This window comes from Lacerta agilis, chromosome 4 (genome assembly GCF_009819535.1).
Source record: "Lacerta agilis isolate rLacAgi1 chromosome 4, rLacAgi1.pri, whole genome shotgun sequence".
NCBI lineage: Eukaryota > Metazoa > Chordata > Lepidosauria > Squamata > Lacertidae > Lacerta > Lacerta agilis.
This window is the reverse complement of record NC_046315.1, coordinates 71631823-71652356: the sequence shown is the minus strand read 5'-3', so window position 1 is coordinate 71652356 and position 20534 is coordinate 71631823. Positions and strand designations below refer to the sequence as shown.

Here is a 20534-nt window from a genome sequence, read left to right as displayed (position 1 = left end):
TGCTGATGAGAGCTTGCTTTTATCTCAGTCTGCTACTGCCTCCAAGTGTCGCTTCAAAAAGGCTTGCTAGTGTCTACCTTTCTTTTTAATGTCTCTGTGCGAGAGCAACCTGAACCTAACATACCAAACATATGCAACAAAATGCAGGTCTGGAACTGCACGCAACTTGTTCCCATGTTCTGTGGCGGTGCAGTTTATTGAGCCGGCGATAAACAGATTAAACATTCAGGGTCAGTGGTGTGTGCAGAACAGAGCCATTGTTTCATTTGTTTATTGCCCAGTTGCAGATGCCCAGAGGAAATCAGTTAGCAGCTCTTTCTTTCTCTCCTGGGCGGATTTGTGACCTAATTCAAAGAAAACTTTTGAGCCTATTTCTTTTCTTAAGCACCTGGGTTTGAAAGTATGCTGAGTCTGATATGCAGGTTATATTTTGCTGTTGTTGTTGTTGTTGTTGTTGTTGTTGTTATTATTATTAGGCAAAGGCCACCAGGAGGTCTTAACCCATTGTGAATTGTGGTGGGATTCATGCAGCGGTAGAAAAGAAACAAGAGAATAAACAAATACTTTCAGATTGGAAAACCACGAAGTGTAGTATTTTTAAAAGTTCATGTTGCTCGATATTATGATCATCACAGGGTGAACTTAAATAACTAAAAAAATTAAAGTGCCTATGCTTCCTTATAGTTCCAAGCAAGTATAAAAGTGGCTTGCAAAAAATAAGCATTGGGAATAACTTTAAAAGCCCAAATCATAGTGACTGTGGCTCATTTTAGACAGACCGTAATCTGATGATCCTGGCTTGTACAAGTTTATGTGGTTTTCCCCCAAATGGTGATGATGATAATAATAAGCCACTGCTTGTTTTTAAGCAATAAAATTTATTTCTGGCTAATAAATGAGAACAGCAAATCCTGTTGTATTCTTTTAAGAACTGTGTGCTACTAACCTTTCCTTCATTCTCCTAGGCTGATTTCCGCCTCTAATATGAAAGTAGAAATATAGGAGAGTCCCAGGAGATGGCAGTATGCAATAGCACATTTAAAGCTGTGCGATGCTAGAAGGAAAAGAAGGAGCGAGAGCAGTCTTGCTGTTTCTGTTAGAGCTGCACTTGTGCATATGCAAGAACATACATTCTTTATTTCAGCTGAGCAATAATTGTAGATTTATTGGATCCTCAAATATTAGCTCCTTCAAAGTTTTATGATAGCTGAAGCATGTTGCTGTCAGATCTGCGGCATATGGCCCTCTCTCAAGATTTTGCTGTGCCAGGAAATAAACTCCTTAAAAAGTAGTTCGCACCAACTGCGGTGCCACTGCAGCATCATAAACCATGACATTATCTTGGCACAGAAGAGGGTTAAGCTGATACTGCAGGCAAATAAAGCTGGTGCTGTATTTAATGATGGGCAGTCAATCTGTGACCGCTTTGCAGGCGCATTGAATTAGCACGTTTGCAGGTATATTTGATTTAAAATACAGCTCCAGAGAAGCTTTCAGGTATATTGGGGGGGGGAAGCACACATTTGTTCTTGTGATATTTTTGTGTCTGTTTGTGATTCCCTATCTTATCTGCATCACAGCTGAGATTTTTTATAGCGTTTAATTGCAGTGTGGCTCTACTAGCAAAATGCCCACCATTTTGATAAGTAGAGCTTGCGATGGGGAAAAGATTTGTGGCACCTTAACGATTCCACATATTTATCAAGGCTTAAACATTTGTGGACCGGAGTCTACTACATCAAATGCACATTTTATTTTGCAAGCATCTGTAGAGAAGCGCTGCATTTCTGCATGCTCTGTACGTGGAGGTGCAGTGCACTTCTCTGCAGGATTTTTTTATTGGTAGGCTGGAACACACAGCTTTGACTCTCTATAGCAATGGGTGCTTCCAGCTGGGGGCAAGATCTCACAAACGGGCCTTTCACACGTGATTTTTCTCTATGGGTGATGGGCACACGAGGTTCAAATGCACACAGTTTAATGCTTTCCATAGCTATGTTTTATATTTCACATCCAAACCAGTGGGCGATCCTTGATGTAATATTTCTGTGGTGTGTGCTTTTGCCCCTCCGCTCAATAACTGTTCCTTTGCTCTTGACTACCTTTTTCCATTTGGGGCATGCATCATGCAAGTATTTCCTGAAGGAGCGTCTCCACCGCCATCATCCAGCCTGGACACTGAGGTCCAGCTCCAAAGGCCTTCTGGCAGTTCCCTCACTGCGAGAAGCCAAGTTACAGGGAACCAGGCAGAGAGCCTTCTCAGTAGTGGCACCCGCCCTGTGGAACATCCTCCCACCAGATGTCAAGGAAATTAACAACTATCTGACTTTTAGAGGACATCTGAAGGCAGCCCTGTTTAGGGAAGTCTTTAATGTTTGATGTTTTATTGCATTTTTATTTTTATTTTTTTAATATTTTGTTTGAAGCCACCCAGAGTGACTGGGGAAACCCATCATAAATGATGATGATGATGTACCTATGAGCTTGCACTTTTAAAATATATAATAAGTGTATAAGAGTTCAGAAGCAAAAATTACCAGTCCTTACTGATCATGTTAAAACACGTATGTTCACATAGCTGTTCCCACAGGGGTGATTCAGCTGAGGTATTAACCTGATTTGTTATATTTTGCTTTTGTTTATTTACTTTAAAATCATGATTAACACTGTCCACTGCCTTGATAGTTTTTTGGTTTGGCAGTACAGAGATATTTGCAGATGCATGAATTAATCAATGTTTCATAATGGGTTCTTAAAAAAAAAAGAACAATGAGAGCTGTAGTACTTTTAATCAATATATATTTATATATATATTTGCAAAAAAACAAACCAAACCCGTGGGTCTAGATGCAGTCCAAAGAAAGCAATCCACAGGTCTTTAGGTTTGCTGTCAGACACTATAAAACCAGCTCAGATTTGCTCCCCGCATCTGCATTCGTCATTCCCATGTACTTGGAATGTGTTTTCTCCTGGATATGCAGTGATTGCCCATGACTCCTCTATGATTTCAAAAGTAAAGGCATTCAGAGGACATGAAAGGCCGGATAAACTCAGTAGGTAACTAAATTTGCTTCTATTTCTGTGCATCTTGCATTACTCCAAAATTCAGGAACTGGGGTCAGAGAAGATGTGTACCTGATCTGGAAGGAGATGGAAGAAGCCAGGAATACACTGATACAAGTTCAGAGAATTCTGATAGAGTTTGAGCAGTCTGAACTACCTTCAGGTATGTTATGAACACACACACACACACACACACATTTTTAAATATTTTGCCTGCATTGCAGCATTGATGATTATGCTCTCGATTCCATTACGGACAACTGTAAGCCAGTGTCACTCAAAAGGATGAGGTTGCTGTTACAGATCTGCACACTGCAGGAAGTTTGCCTAATAGAGTGGCTGCAATCTATCTTGCAAGTGTGAATTATGAGTGTGTCATTCTAGTATGCTTGAAGCCATGGCTCATTGGTAGAATACATGTTATTCATGCAGACACTACCTGAAATCTTGGAAGGCTGCTGCCAGTCAGTTTATTTAATGCTCAGCTAGATGGACCCAATGGTCTGTCTCAATATAAGGCCGGTACCTATGTCTCTGGTGTCGTGTGCTTTTGCCTCTAAAATGCTGTAGAGCAGCACTGGGGAGGCAAGGAATGGCCAGGGCTACCAGCCCTCATGTCCTAAACTTCCCTTTCCTTTCCTTGCTCAAGTGGTGTAGTTTACCCAGGAGATCTAGGTTCAAGTGCAAGCTCAGTCTGCGCCAGGAGTGATGGATTTAAAATGGATGCATTATCTCAAAATCCTTTCAGACTCTGACCATATCTTATCAATTAACAGGTTGTCTTAAAGCTATTATCTCTCACAGTGCACATTAAGGCACTTTGTAGTCTTGCAGGGCAAAAAGCTGATCAACAACTCGTTTTGATTTCGCAGGGCGATTATTACAGTTCCAAATTCTGGATTTGGAAATCCCAATTTAGGCATTATGTTTTTAAAGTGTTGTGCTTTGCTTTTTTATATGCAAAGTCTTCCTATCCTAGATCATTTTAACAAAGCAGTATTGCTTTGTAAAAGGGAGGAAAGCGTGTATTCTTAAAAATGAGGCTGCTCGAGTTGATTATACTGTATTAGGTTCAGTCTAATGTCAGCAAATGCGCATTCCATTCATACTCTTTTACGCCACCAGCCCAAACTGACGGTATAGTAAATGATTCAAGAGCAGAGGATTATGTGAATTCCAAGGATTGGCTTCAGAAGAATGGCTTGAAAGCGCAGAGGCTGACCATAACGAAAGCATTTGGCGACCTATCTTTTCGTCATGCAAAGGGGGTTGTCAACATAAGAACCAAGCCCCAGGATGAATCGGTGCAAACTGATGCTGTAGGTAATCCACTAGTTTTGGTATATTTTCTTGACTGCAGTTTTGTCACATAGGTTTACAGCTGTGCTAGTTTATGACAGGGATGAATCCACACTGTCAGTATCTTTCCGGAGGGATGAAAGGGCATGCCAGAACTTTGGGTTTGTGGTTCCAGCAAAGGAAGACTGGCAACTGAAACTGATGGAGCACGCAGAAATGGCGGGACTCACTGGAAGAATAAGAAATCAGGAAGAGAGACTTAAAAAAAAAATAGAACGGGGAAAATTTATTGACTATTTGAAGATACAAAACAAAACAAAACAAATCAAAACATCAGTGGGGCTGGTATAAACACGTGCAGTAAGATATAATTAAAGGGAAGATAAGGGGAAATTAGTAAATATATTTGAACTGAATATGCAGTAATAAAAATGATATAAAATAAATAACCGCAGAAAGGAGGGGGGAAGTTGAGGGGAAGGTAAAGTAGATTTGTAGAGATTTTATCTTTCTCGTTAAATTATTTGTAAAAGGTGAAAATGGAAAATTTAAGAAGAAAAATAACTTTTGGTTTGTACAATTAAGGTGGAATAATAGACAGTTGCTGTAGCATAACAAATCTGCTTTTGCAAAGAAACTACCTTTTTGTAATTTCGAAAGTGATAGGGAAATTCACTGAAAAGTTTGGGAGGCAGGAGTGGCAAATAGGAAACGCCTTGCAAGCAAATCAGAATGGACGCTTGTTGCTGTATAATTTTGTCACAAACCAACCAGAGCAAATGCTTAGTAAAGGATAAAATACAATCTAACCTTTGTGTAAGCTTTGTGCGAACGCATCATAATAAATATGATGGCATTTGTAGTTTGATTGCCCAGCAGATGCTGAGCTTAGTATAGAATTCCCGTTTAAGGAGCACATTTTACCTTGGATAGAATCACAGGGAGAATCTCATGCTCTGAGTTTGGAAAATAAGAAAACTGCATTTATTGCAGGAAATGTAGGTTGGATAGGGAAGAACTTATTTCTATCCAAAGGCAGATCTAAGGGAGCTTGACTGATTTGGTCACACTGACCACAGAGCTTCTGGCGTGCTGCAGCAGACACCACAGCTTCCTCTTTCATCTAAGCAGAAGAGAATGTTAAATATGTATGCTGTCATACAAATATGTAGGAAGAGGAAGTGAGTTCAACATCTTGTCAGGGTGGATCTACACTATACAGTTAAAGCACATTTAAAACACTTGACTTACCCCCTAAAGAATCCTGGGAACTGTAGTTTTACACTCACAGAGCTACAGTTCCTTAGCAAACTGCAGTTCCTAGAATTATTTGGGGGACTTAAATCTGCTTTCCCTGGTTATGACCCACTCTATCCTACCCCATGTTGCAATTAGGCTGGGGGAAAGTCTTCTATTAGCTAGAATAGTTTCCCCCCACAAGCCCAAGCAGGGGAAGGGGAGGTGGTGTTTTGGTTTATAGGAAGACCTAAGAGAGCTTGAGAGTGTGTGTGTGTTTGCCATGTCTTTGTAAAAATGCAGCATTAAAATGTCCTAACCAATGCTTTGTGTAGATCATGTCTCAACTTTCTCCCCTGAATGTCTTGCCCCTATAGGAGTCTAACAAGAAGTTAATTGATGCAAAATACTGTGACAAGTTTTTGCACACAGACTTGGAAGATGGGCCCACACTCCATATACATTTGAATGGGGAAAGGTGCAAACAGTATGAAGATAAAATGAAGACAGTTCTCGATCAAATGGAACTAAGGTTTGATGGCTTTCTAATGTAATATTTTCAAAAGCAGCGTCCCATAATGGGAAAGCTATCCAATGCATAACTCGTGTCTACTTTAAAAATGATTGTGTGATATTTGGGCACTGTTATAAACTTTTGTCAGGTCTTAAACTTTCATCAGGCCTTAAAGAAAAACACTTTAGGATTACCATATGACAAAAAAGACACAAATATTAGTTGACAAAGCATTTAGAATGACCTTATTGAGAGATATATTACAGAACATGTTTGTATCACCAATTCAATCTTCTTACATGACTTCTCAAGTTATGGTGCAATTCACCTGTGCGTTTGAGATCATACCTGAACCTAAATGCAACATTTTCATGCCTAATCTGTAACGCTCCATATTCTGCATGTCAGGGATGGGGAATCTGTGATCCCCTTCTCAAAAGATGCTCTATATCATTTGTTAAGCAGGCCTCAGCATAGTTTGTGGGAATGTTGAGGACAGTAGGAGAGGATATATTGGTTAATATTATCCTTCGTCAATCACGCTAAGTGAGCTTGTAGCAGAACATATTCCCACGTACATAGCAGGAAGCTAGTTGATTGGATTCATGAGAATCACTTGAGTTAAGCAATCCAGTCTGGCTTGACCAGATTGGATTTGTTCCTGGTAAATCACCTTTTGTTCCCTCTTAAAACAATAATGACACAGTAATCTTCTTTTTAAAGTAGTTATAAGGTTTACTCACATTCAGTCCACAGTTTGATCTTGAAGGTAGGTTTTAGCTTGTAGTTACAGATATAGGGAAAAGTGTGGGTTCATCCTCTTGTGAGGGATAGGCCCATGTGCTGTTGGCTGAGAGCCAGCACTCAGCAAAAGCATCAAGATAATACAAGAGGATGAGCGTCAAGAGAAAAGGGAAAGATGGCCATCTCTTTTATGGGGTCTCCCAGGGTCACGCCCATTTACTTGGTCACACACAGGGGGAGGATGCTCCAGACCAGGTGTGACAGGAAGTCGTCCTGGATGGAGCAACGTTCCCCTATGTGTCCACTCTGGGCAAACAGGAAATGTTTTATTTGGCTGCTTTTGTGATGTGACATCCCACATAGTTCTCTGAATTACGGTCTTGATAGCATTTCCTGGTTGGATGTTCTCTAGATGTTTTGGTCTACAACTCCCATCTTCGCTGACAATTGGCCATGCTGCATGGAGCAGATGGGAGTTGGAAGTCCTACAATATCTGGATGGTCATAGGTTCCGTAACCTTGCTCTATATTCTCCAGTAAAGTAGTTGGTTAAGTGTTGTTTTGAAACATGCAGCCCACACACTGATGTAGGTGTATTAATATGAGAGTTCAGTTTAAAAGGCCATGAGTGGGAAAAGGTTAAGCTAAGGAACAGGAGGCAATGAACCCAACATTGTAAACAGCCTTCTCTGACACTATAGGTTCTCTAGGTTGCCATGTCAACCATTCAGGTATTTATTTTTATGCAGTACATTTTGAGATGAAGGGGAAATGGTAGTCAGTACATTATCAGGAATTTGTGAAGCAACACGATAATTATATAGTAAACATTAATATATTTATACTGTAATTGAATAAAGATTTTTTTTTAACATTGATGTTGATGATGTTACCATTAATAATATACTTCAAGGGCCTCAAAACAATTTGAGATAGGTCAAGTGGAGAGGTGGTAATTGGCCGAATGTCCACTGGTGAACTTCGTGGCCTACAGATAAAAAACCTTGTCTTCTCAGTCCTAGTCCAACACTCAAACTACCACACCATACTGATACCCCTTAAAATGCAGAGGAGTTCTAGACTCTAGATCCCATTCTTATATGATTTTAAGCTTTAATAGGTTTTCACGTTTAAAGAGTATTGTATATATAATGACTTCAGTTTTTTTTTTTAAAAAAAACAATATTTGACTGGATTTTTCTATTTGATCTCTATTATCAGATATGTTTTTACAAGCTTAGGAGAGTTTAAGGAAAGACAAAGGGAGCGTTTTTCACAGTTCAGTCTGTGCCTCTCATTTCACATTGAACGTGTTTTCCTGTAGACTTCAGGAGCTGAAAAAAGGGAGCAGAGCACTCTTTGGAGACGTAACTGAAGATAACATCTATTTTCTCATTGATACATCCCACTCTATGAAAGACAAACTGCCCGTGGTGAAGCAGAAAATATTTCAGCTCATGCGGGTGAGTGACAACTATGTTCCCCAAGGCAAGGATTGTAAAACAAAACACGTGCAAAGACATATTCTACATTTCTCCAGTCATGCAGAGGGATATAGAAAGCTATACCAAGTCAGATGATTGATTAGTCCACCTAACTCGTCTACTCCCAGTGCTTCAGACAGGATTCTTTCCAATCCTGCCTAGAGATGCAAGGACAAAACTTAGGACCTTATCGAGTGCAAATTTTGTGTTCCGCCAATAGGAGAGTGGAAATGGGAGTGGAAATTGCTGATGTTTGCTTATACAGTGGTACCTTGGTTCTCAAACTTAATCCGATCCAGAAGTCCGTTCCAAAACCAAAGCGTTCCAAAACCAAAGCACGCTTTCCCATAAGAAGTAATGCAAAACAGATTAATCCATTCCAGACTTTTAAAAACAACCCCTAAAACAGCAATTTAACATGAATTTTACTATCTATTGAGACCATTGATCCATAAAATGAAAGCAATAATCAATGTACTATAAAATAAATAAGACAGTATTGTGGATGATAAAAATTAAAATTACTATTTCCTTACCTGCACTGATGATAGTCATTGTTTGGATGGGGGTCTTTTATCCATTTCCACAGTCACACAATCATTCAATCAAACAATAGCTGAACTGGGTTCCACACAGTCACAAAAACAAATTAACCGGAAAAACCCCTCAAAAACACAAAATAAATAGCAAAAACAAAAGCGCCAAATACAGTGGTACTATGGTTCTCGAACTTAATCCGTTCCAGAAGTCTGTTTGACTTTCGAAATGTTCGAAACCAACGCGTGGCTTCTGATTGGTGCAGGTGCCCTGGAAACAATATCCGACAGCCGCATCGGATGTTCGACTTCCGAAAAACGTTTGAAAACCGGAACACTTACTTCTGTTTTTTTTTAGTGTTTGAGAACCAAGGTACCACTGTACATCCCTATGTCCAGAATGAAAATCAATTTGTTCCACAATATGATCCACATTTGCTGCTGTTGCTTTTGGTTCATGAATGATATTTCACTGATTATGTGTGTTCCCCCTCCCCATTTGTTTTCTGTTTCCTCTGCATTGAAATGTATGGGGTTGGAATAACATAATGACAATGGCATTTACATAATTCATTATGTAAGTAATGTAATTTCACCACATCAGACAGCGAGTATAATAAAGCTGTCTTTGGTAGAAGGCAAACTGCAGCAGAAACGGAAGCAGTGCTGCATGCGATGATTACGGAGCGGAATAGAAAATGATGCCTAACATCCCTAACTACTATACAGTGACAATCTGTTCCCTCTAAGGAAAACATACCGGTAGATACTTTCTCCAGTTTGAGGTGTGTGGGTAGATTCAGTACGTCCAAAATGCTGTGAGGTAGAATTACAACCTCCAGAAATAAATAATTGTTATCACTTCTAGAAGAATGAAATGTACTCCTGTAGTCATTTGCTTTTCAAATACAGCAAAAGTGTGACATTTCTTCTATTAAGGAGAATTCAACGGAGCATTTCTTACAGGAACAACTGAGAAACAAAACCAAAGTTAACTTTGTTAAATTTGACACTGAGGCAGTGGCTTGGAAGGAGGAACTTGCTATAGTTAATGAAGAAAGTTTGGAAGAAGCTCTACTATGGGTAAACGATCTGGAGGTAAATATAGGAACAAAAAGCACTTTAAGAAAATATGAGTAAACCAAGTTTTTGCTGTGCACCTCAATTAATTTTTGGTTAGTATAAAGCTGGCTTGAAAGGCACAATTTTATTTGCAAGCGTAACACCTTCTTGGTTCAGCCATCACATTCCTGATCTAACAAGCTATGGGTATGTGCTGCATGTGCCTGTGTGCTCTGTTCTATGTTCCCTCGTGTGCACAGCTTAATATAAGAGTTCCTGAATTGTTCTTAAGCACATTTTAAACCTGCAATTTCTCCAAAGAAGTCATGATTGTATACCTCTTCCATTTTATGCTCTCAGCAGCTAGAGCAACCTCCAGTTTATTCACAGCAATACTGTAAAGTTGATTAGATTGAAATACAGTGATTGCACAAGGTCACCTTCATAGCTGAATGAGGATTTGAAGCTAAGGTCTTTCTGGGGTTAAACCATAGCACCATTATAATTCGTAGGTTGCCATATGATTCTATTTTGCTTTTAATCTAATTTTAAGCTGTATTTTAATTGATTGATTGATTGACTTAATGTTTTAGTGTATTATATATTTTGATGTTAGCCGCCCTGAGCCCAGCCTCGCCAGGGAGGGTGGGATATAAATTATTATTATTATTATTATTATTATTATTATTATTACTACTACTACTCCCCTTTCCTCCTCATGCTCCTGACAATACAAGACTTCCTGGTTTGTCACGCCATAGTCCACTGAACTTTGAGTGCTTCCTACAAACCAGAATTTGATTCTGGTGTGTAGGAGCACTCAACCCACTGTTTCTGGTTTGAACGGCACAGCAAACTGCAGTCTTGACAAACCAGGAAGTCTTGTATTAAGCCCAATCCAAAAGGGGAACAGAAAATGGGAGGAGAAAGAAGAGAGCACATAGGTGTACGGTGCATTCCTGATTGAACAAAACCATTATTTGTTGGACCAGGGATGTGATATCTGAACTGGGCCATTTGGGTCTCAAAAGAGTGTTTAGCATCAGTGTGAAAGTGCCTTTGGTTGTATCACTGTATTCGAAGCACAGAAATCTGTCTTGAGAAGAGTTCCTGCAGAAAGATTTCATACTTTCATCATAAAAGAGGGGGTTTGGACACCTTCCTGCCATGCAGGAGCAGGAAGTTCAAGTTCCCCATTGCTTGTTGCTCCTCTGCTCTTGTGTCACATTCAGGCTATAGCATTTGCACCTCTCTTGCCTAGAATGCACATGGTGTGATTTAGATGTGATTTCATTGCAAACAAACAAGGAGCATGGAGGAATGTGCACCTCCAGCTCCTCTGTGGCAAAGTGACATCCAGGGCTGTAGGCAATATAATGAAATGCCAGTGGTACTTCATTTAATCCAGTGGTGGGGAAGCTCAGGCCCAGCGACCAAATGCAGCCTTCCGCCTGGCCTTCAGAATCCAGGGCCACACCCCTCAGTGGTCTTGCTTTGAAGCCCAAATGTTTTTACCTGGCTGGGATGGGCCTTCAAACTCTAGCAATGCTTCTTGCTTGGGTGGCAGGAGGATAGACAAAGGTGTGCATGTGTGTAGGAACTTGACTAGTGTACAAAGGTAAAATTTACATGAATTGTTCTGCTCACTTTTGCTTCCGGCCCCATCCATCTTTGTTCACCTGTGGCCATGGGGAGGTTGCCCACAAGGGACTACAACCCCCAGGCTGAACCCCCACCTCCAATTTCACCCAGAATCTAGCAGACTTCCATTTACAGTTTCTCCATATCCTTCCCAGCACCCCCACCCACCTGTTGACACACCCCATCAGTTAATGTAAATGAATTTGTATGGCATTTTGTAAAGTCCCTTGCTACTTAGATCCGTAAAGCTCATCTAGATTAGGCTTAAGCATCACATGGCAAATGGTGGCAACTTAAAATGATAATTTATCATTTATATCTATTTTGATTGTTGCCCACCAGGTGATTTAGACTACTTCCGGGACTGAATTAAGTCTTTCCTTTGGACAAATTGTGAGGTTCCTCTCACCAGCACACCTGACAAAGAGATTGACAATCCATTTCACAAATTTAGCACTGTTAATGTTTCCATTTCCACCTGATGTTTTTCCCCCTCTGTTGACTGCTTAGATTGGAAGTTCTACAAATACCCTGAAAGCACTTCAGATTGCCTATTCTGATAGTGACACTCAAGCCATTTATCTTCTCACTGATGGGAGACCTGACCAGGTATCTATGGAAGAAGCAAGACATGTCAAGGCAGTATGATGATGTAACACTGGCTATATGACAAAGCAGAGCATTGATGTAGAGCAGGGCTGGCCAAACTGAGACTAGTCTGAGTCAGTTCAAGGAAGATACATATCTTTGTGTCCTCACCATCTTTTGTTCCAGACAAAAATTGGGACCATGAGAGTCTGGGAAGAGGACATGGTGAAGGACGCATGATAACAGAGGAAGCATGATCTTCCAGCGCCCAGAGTAGGAGGGTCTAAAAGCTGAGGTCTTGGGGTAGATGACAAAGGAGGTTCTTGAGAAAACTGGGGCAAGCAGCTTGGGGGGGTGTAGGGAGAGAAAAACAGTGGTAGATACTGGGTAGAGAAAGCAGCATTGATGAGGGTCTTGGAGGACAGTTGAAATGGGAGAAATCCAGTTTGACATACAGTATATGAGTGGAAGGTTGATGAGGGAGGAGAAATGGCTGGAGGAGCTTAGGAAGCACCAGCTATGGAGAGTGGGGCCGCAGTGGTGGGGGGAAGGTATTGGTTATGGGAAAGCGTAGCTTTATCAAGCACAACAAACATTAGGGAGATAGTGTGGTGGCAGGAGCTGCAGCCTCAGGCTGGAACTAGAAGTTGCATGTCCTGGAGATAGAGGGACACTTTTTACCTGGGAAACTGTCATACCCGGTTTGGGAGCTGGGCATACTGCACAATCAATGCTGGTTCTGCCAGCCTTGTGGATCCCCAAGGAACAACTTCAGCCTGAAGATTCCTTCAGTGTTTGGATTGTTAGATGAAGGTTCTGAAGTAGCAAATTAGAGCCTTCTGAATGAGAACTTTGATCCCCAGGATGCCACTCTCAGCCAGTGGAATTCAGCTTCTTTTGGTTTTGATGATTGCCTGTAGTTCAAAACACTGTCTGTTATGGTATAAATAGAAGCTTTAATGCTTCTATCACTTCCTCAAGAAGATACAATCTGAAGCCCGTTGATTTGTTATGCAGTGTGTATTGGTTAATATCTCTGTGTCAATACATTTGATTTCTCTCTCTCTCTCTTTTAGCCCCCCGATAGAATTCTAGACCAGCTCCAGCTTCACCGAAACATTCCAATTCACACTATTTCCTTTAACTGTGATGATACCGGAGCAAATAAATTTTTAAATGAATTGGCCAGTGAGACAGGTGGACGGTTTCATTACTATCATATTATTTTGAGAGACCCTGATGCTCCAAAACCTTCTGAGGCAAGTACTTAGTAAAAGTTAAGATGAAGACTTTAAGGTGTTTCTTTTTCATACCAAGGAGGTTGTATAATAACTTTTGATGAAATTGGTTAGTGCACAAAGTTCTTAATAGGGTCTGCATAAAACTGAAGGTTCAAAAGCATTTTTGAGAAGCAAAATGGATATACCAGAACTAAGGCCTCATCAGGAGGATCAGCTGACAGCTTATCTCTGCCAAATCTTAGCCTTTGTGCGAGAGTCCTCTGAGTCCTAATTTTCAAGGGCAGGTGAATACTGGTGTTTGGGTGCCAGATGTTGAGGGACCCTACAGCAACATGTCTTCAGTGTGTGAATGTCAAGGAGCTGTCAGGCGAGCCCAGGTCATCCACGGGGCAGGAAAGAACCTGAGACACGAAATGCAATTAGCTATTATTCACATAAAGTAACAACACAGCAGAGTTCCTTTGGCTCGTCTCATTTAGCTGGAGATGTTGCTGAAACTGACCACTGGCCCCGCCTTTCCCCTCTAGCCTCTCACTCTGGATGCCTCCCAAGCAGACGGAAACTGAGGCAAGGGGGTGGGCTCCTTCTCTGGACCTGTCTGGCCCATTGCTCAGCAACATGCAGGACTCTCTGTGATCGGGGTGCCGGGGGTGGAGGGGGAGCCAGCAGGACTGGGACTGTCTTGCTACTGGGTAGCGGGGGTAACCTCTGACTCTTCTCCGTCTAAGTCTGTGCTCACACTGAGATCCTCAGCCTCCTGTCTTGGAAGGGCCTCTTTCTCCTGATCCCCCTTGATTGCTCATACCTCCTGCTTCTAGCACCTCCCAGCTCATTCCTTCCTCAGTCTGCTCCCCAGTGTCCCACCACCACGATCTTGGGTCTAGGTCTGTTTCTTCTATGTCTTCCCCGGAGGGTTCTTCGGCGGGCAGCAGTGCCCACCACTCTTCCTCATCCAGCCAGTTCCTGTTAGTGAGCCCCTGTCACTCAGTGTGCCCATCTCTTTGCCATGGTCACCACTAGCGATCTCCTTTTGGGCCCAGTCTGCACACCCTTTGCCCAGGAGGAGAGATCAAAGCAAGTGGAGCCTCTGCTGCCTTTCTCCTTGTTCTTGTCATTGCTTGAAGGAAGCAGATGAACAGGCAGCAACAGCAAGGAGGATGAGTGCCCAAGGGTTTTGGGGTTAAGACTTGGCAGATGTGTCTCTGTTGCTTACCGGGAGGCGGAGAGCTGAGGTCAGTGCAGTGCAAATGCACTGGCAGAACCAATATGGTTTCTTACCCCTCTCCCTTCTAGTAAGCACTTGCTGGGTCTCCTACCTGATGAGCTATTAGCAGTGATCTCTTTGCTGGGATGTGGGCTTTGACAGCTGTCTGATGATGCTCATCCTTGCTGTTAACTCTGTGTAATATCCTGTGCAGATGTACTGAATGAAAGGAGAAGTAGCCTTGTCACTGGAAGGATAAATAGCCTTGCTGAAGGGTTGTGTGCATGTGTTGATTTTAATAAGCTCCAGTACATCTACAAAGTACAAACTTGTATATATGCTAAAATTGGCTGCTGTCTAAGTCTGGGGGGTGGGGGTGGGATCTTTTCTTACATTCACTTTGGCAGTGAGCACAGCTTGAACTCTCAAGGCAAGTCCTTTTTTGCTGTAGGGGATGTGGATTTTCACACTTTGTTTTATGGCTATTTCAGTTTTATACCCCTCCATGCTGGTAAGAGGAGGAAGGTTGCTGGAATGACAGGTTTATGTTTTTACTTCACCTTTGGGAAGTGCATTAGTCATGAAATGGGAAAAAGTAAGAAATGGATGTGTTATCAGGGTGTGGGGGAATCATATATCAGAAAGATGAATGACAAATAATTCAATAATAATTCTTAGGGTGCAGTAATGGAATTCTAGATTTGCAGCAGAATGTATCTCCATGATCATCCATCATAGTTACGTTATTACATCAGTAGCTATAGTAAAGGATGAAACTGAATGAACTTTCAAGCATGAGTTTTTTTCCTGCGGGATACATATTTTTTTGTATAATCTTAACTGGATTAGAAAATTTGGCTGGTTTTCCACCTCTACCCTAACGAGAGAGGAAGTATCCTTTCCCTTAGTGTCTCATTCTCTGGTTGTATCCTGGCTGTAATGCATTATGTGGGGGGTGCCTTTTAAAAATGGTTCAGAAACTCCTGTAACAGAAACTCCAGTTAGTACAGAATGCAGAAGCAAGAATGGTTTGTAGGAGACCAACAATCAAAGCGTGTTACACCTGTTCTGTACTGCTTACAGTGGCTGCCTATTTGTTTCTGGCGCAGTTTATAAAGTGCTGGCTTTGGCCTTTAACCCCTCAATGGTTTGGAACTCTGTTACCTGAAGGACTGCCTTATGAAGCTGCCTGAATTCTGCTCTCTTACCTGCCATTAAGAGAGACTAGGCTGAGTGATTCAGAGATGGGGCCTTACCTGTACTGGCCCCTTATCAATTAAAGACGCTCACCCATGAAGTGCCTCTACCCCTCCTCCCCTATGACTGCTAAAAGGACCCTCAATATGTTTTTATTTTCATCTTTGTTTCATTATTCTTGTCAATTAATGTACCTTTCTGTGGTTTTAGTGTTTATTTTAAAGGTGTTGATTTGTAGGCTTAAATTGCTGTTTTAAATTACTGTTTCATAAGTTTTATCATGGGTTTTGCAACCACCATGTCCTGAAAGGTGGGATATGTCTCATTTAATAAATAAACTCCCCCCCCCCCCCTTCTTGGTATTATTGTGTAGATTTAGTATCTGGTTTAGAACTGGTTCGTAATTAATTTCAGTCACCGTTTTCTCATTTTGGCAGTGTGAGGATATATATCTGCTAAAGAAAGAGATTGAAAGAGGAGAAAAAGAACTGAACACAATACATACCTTTTACACTGACAACGTATTGATGGATTTGTTTAATGGAGCAAAGGACCGCCAGGATAAGTATGTCTATATTGGGAGGGAAATATGAACGGGAAAATAAAGTGCTCATCTGCACAACACTGAGGTGGGGGGTGGGGAACCTGTGACCCTCCAGATATTCTTGGACTCTAGCTCCCATCAGCCCCAGCCAGCACAGCCAACATTCAGGGACAATGGGAATTGTTGTCTAACAATATCTGGAGGGCCACCAATTCCTCATCGCTGCATTAAGAAATCCATTTCAGTAGGTAATATAATGTGTTCCCCTCTATATGCTGGTAAATTTCACTCCTCTCATGGGCAAGGATGATTCTCTGCTGAAGGATTAACCCAAAAGTTGCTTCTTCTTGAGCCACCACAGCTGTGCTAAATGTGGCTTCAGTGGTGGTACGCAAATGCCTGATCTTGTTGAACCAATCAGAGAGGTCCACGTTGCCACAAGTAGAGATCCCAAGGCCAAAGAATTAAAGAGGCTACTACAAATGGGATGATCCCCTGCAGCATCCTTTACTTTGTCGTGGAGATGTGTTTCATCCACACACAAAAGCTGGTTGTTGTTGGTTTTTTTTTTTTGAACACCAGTAAGGTTGCATGCTGTTTGCTCCAAGACTGATTGCACACGGAGGAACAGATCTTGGAAAGAATGCTCTCATGAGGTCATAGCAGAGTCAGATTCCTTGGATTCCAAATGGAAATATGTGTGGTTGCTGATCTTATGCTTTCTCTTAAGCTTTTCTTTAGGTGCCGCTTGGTTGTCCAAGACCTAGAATTCTATGCCAGTTTTTGAGCATCAAGTGCCGGTTCATATGAGGCACACCAAGATGCAGAAACACGGCATGGTGTTCAATGCTAGTCCTACTCAGAGTAAGCCTTTTGAAGTTAAGAGGCACGACTAACAGATTCATTGATTTCAACAGGTATACTCTGACTAGGACCTAGTTCAGAGTTCCCCAAAGTTGGGTCTCCAGCTGTCTTTGGACTACAGTTCCCATCATCCCTGACCACTGGTCCTGCTAGCTAGGGATGATGGGAGTTGTAGTCCGAAAACAGCTGGAGACCCAAGTTTGGGGGAACCCCGACCTTGTCAAATACAATACGTGTGTTTATTTCAGGCTTCTCAATTCTCGAAGCGGTTTCTCCCAAATATGTGGGTGTGTGTATGTGTGTGCTTGCTTCGGCGCAGGTAGTGACTTGCCTGTTTCTTAAACAGACATCGCGGGCAGCCTTTTGCTGCATCCACAGCAACCACACACGGTGAGGGACTGAATCCCCCATCTCCAGATAGGCCATATTGGGCCTCTGAAGAGCCTGCAACGGCTTCGCCAGAACCTGGTACAGATGGACGTCAGGGTCGCTCTGAAAGTCCTACCAGAAGGAAGAAAGCCTTATACGCAGGTAAAACAGATTGTGGAGATTCCTCAGTGAAACATGTCCCGCCTCTGACATCTTGAATACGAAACATCCTTTTCCACATGGTTTAATACCAGACGTGTGCTAGGTGCTGCACAGACCATGGAAATGCAGTCCTCTCAAAACTACATTCGAAAGACAAGACTAGCATGGAAAAAGTTCCAATTGAAGTTTAAAAAGGATGTCTCTCTCTCTCTCTGTATATATATGTGTGTGTGTGTGTGTGTGTGTGCCAGAACTCTTGCTTATTATTTGTTTTCCAGTCTGCCTCTAATTATTGTGGTCCCTTCACCAAAATACATATAATTGTGTTTTAAAAACGACACTAAAATATATAGAGAGAGGTGGTTCGCTGTTTTCTATATCAGATTGCAGTGGGAAATCCTGCATATTTGTGGAACAGTTATGAGTTGGAGGATATAGCAGTGCCAGTGTTATTTTTCTGGGAAAAGAGGTGCCAGAACTGACCATGATCACCCGTCTCGTTCTCTTAGAATGGCAATGGCGCCTACCTGAGAGATGCTGGAACTCACCTGAGAGGTGCAGGAACTGAGTTCTGTTGAGCTCTGGATGAAAAGAACCCATTGATCCTTCCAGTGGTTCTTTTGCCAACCCTCCCTTTATTAACCTGCTGTGGGGGGAAAATAGAATCCTGCTACTAGCTGCGTGTACTGTGTGGCATGTCCTGTTGGTTTGAAGGGAAAAGGAATTCCCTTCGGCCCGTGAGGAGCTGACCTCAGTTCTCCTGTGTAGAAAGGGGTTCTGTGAATGTCAGCGGGATGAGAGTCTGGAAAGTTTCCTGTAAGTTTATGGCATGGAGACATGAAAATCCGAAGGTACGATGCAATTTTATAATGCTCAACAGCACCCTGATTTCTGATTATCTGAGACATCTAAAACTGGACAAAATCAGGGTTTTGAATGAATTAGCAGTGCTATTCCTTCCGATTTGTCTTTTCTTAAGTGGGAAATTCATGTAATTTTTTGGGATAGCACCATGAATGGAGTCTTCTTGAACAGCACAATCCTATTCATGTATACTCAGTAGTGAGTTTCCTTAAGTATCGTGGGACTTACTATCAGGTAAGTTAATGTAGGATTGCACCCTATATCTGAACCTTTCACATTTTGAACACGGCATTGAAAAAATAGAAACTCTGGGAGAAAAACTCCTTTGGCCTGTTATCTTTTTGGAAATAGCTGTATGGCCCTGTTCCCCAAAAGCTGGATTTGCCCCCTTATCATGCAAAATCAAAATGTCAAAATTCCAGCATATAGATTTTAAAGTGCATATTCAAAGCTTATGAGTGTGGTCCCAACTCTGCCCAGAAGCAGCTATATCTTCAACTGAGTCACATAGTGAATGGAAAAGTGTAGAGAATAAATTATGGAGGCTGTGCATTTTGCCTGTGGCGATGTTTCCAGGGCAGTTCTTGCCTAAAGGGCTGGAGGCACTAAAAAGTTATTTTGCTTTTCAGAATCTACTGTAAGCAGACATCTGGTTTGTTTGTTAAGTTGCTTGTGTGTGTTTGTGAACATCTTTCTGCAGAACAAACAAGGAGTAGCATGCTTAGGACGCAACGTTATGCAGAAAAGCCTTCTGAACAAAGTCCAAATGAAAGAGGATCTCCCGAAAGAAAAAGTAAGTTATGGCCCTTTTTATTAATGCTTAAGCCACCATTTGTTTCCGCATGCCTTAGGCCTGTCCGTGGAATATCCAGTTAACTGAATATTGAACTCCACTCCGTGCTCCTGAGAGAACGAAACCCTCTCCTTCATCACCTAGTGGGTCCTGAGGCCACTGCAGTTATGCATGGGGGGAGCTGTACAGAAGCCATGTTTCATTCCTCTGAGCCACCGGTGGGGAACGTTTTTCGTCTGCTGGGCCAGATCTTTATCTCCACTCCTGCCCCCTGTGGACCAAATCATCCAATATCCCATGAAAACCACCCGTCATGTGACACTTACCCTTAATGGGGGGAGGCTCCCATTGGTGCCCATGGGAGGTTTCTTTCTAAGAGCAGGTGGGTAAGACATCATTTTAATTGCCTCTCGGGGAGGGAAGGATTAAAGCTTAAATACGGAACCTTCTCTCTCCGCGTACAGTGGTTTTTGTTAAGATAGGGTCCTCCTGTGCTCAGTAATAACTTCTGTTTTCTGTTTTCTTTTAAAGCTAGCAATGCTGCTGCCTGCTGTGCATTTGATGTAACGTTAAATGCAGTGGCCGGCGTGCTTTCATGCTGTCAGGAAAAACAAGGAATAGAATGGTGTTTCTTTGGTGTGTGCTCCTGATTTGTGTTTGGCTGCCCCTCCCTGGTGAGCCAGTCACGGCTGCAGAGAGAAGGCTGCAAGTGCCAAATTCCAGAATAGCCTGACCCATTCCATCAGCTCACTGGGCTGGACCTGGGCCTGTCACCTGGGCAGAGCAGCCTGGTTTTGGCCCTGTTGGTGTGGCTGTTTCAAGAGCCTTCCAACTGTCTGGCTTTCCCATCTATTCTTTGGTCTGCCTGTGCCTCGCCCTTGCCCTTCTAACTTTGGTCTCGATTCGTTTGGGACTTAGGCCCCCTTTGTACTGTACATTTAAGGCAGCATCATGCCACTTTTAAGTTGTAGCTCTGTGAGGGGAATAGGGGGGTCTTCTAATGACTCTCAGCCACCCTTGACCAACTACAGTTCCCAGGATGCTTTGGGGGAAGCCATGACTGTTTAAAGTGGTATGATACTGCATTAAATGCATAGTGCGGATGGGACCTTATACTCTAGGCAACCCT

General features: G+C 42.1%; 1 protein-coding gene across 1 annotated transcript in view; it reads left to right on the top strand.

Moving 5' to 3' along the window:
* Positions 1 to 20534, top strand: part of VWA3B (von Willebrand factor A domain containing 3B) — a 59782-nt gene that overhangs the window by 16896 nt on the left and 22352 nt on the right. Inside the window, exons 9-18 of the mRNA XM_033147539.1 lie at positions 3110 to 3226; positions 4189 to 4382; positions 5976 to 6130; positions 8181 to 8319; positions 9843 to 9974; positions 12090 to 12188; positions 13244 to 13426; positions 16247 to 16374; positions 17564 to 17748; positions 19313 to 19405. Coding sequence (XP_033003430.1) covers positions 3110 to 3226; positions 4189 to 4382; positions 5976 to 6130; positions 8181 to 8319; positions 9843 to 9974; positions 12090 to 12188; positions 13244 to 13426; positions 16247 to 16374; positions 17564 to 17748; positions 19313 to 19405 — 1425 coding nt within the window. The remainder of the gene's footprint in view (positions 1 to 3109; positions 3227 to 4188; positions 4383 to 5975; positions 6131 to 8180; positions 8320 to 9842; positions 9975 to 12089; positions 12189 to 13243; positions 13427 to 16246; positions 16375 to 17563; positions 17749 to 19312; positions 19406 to 20534) is intronic.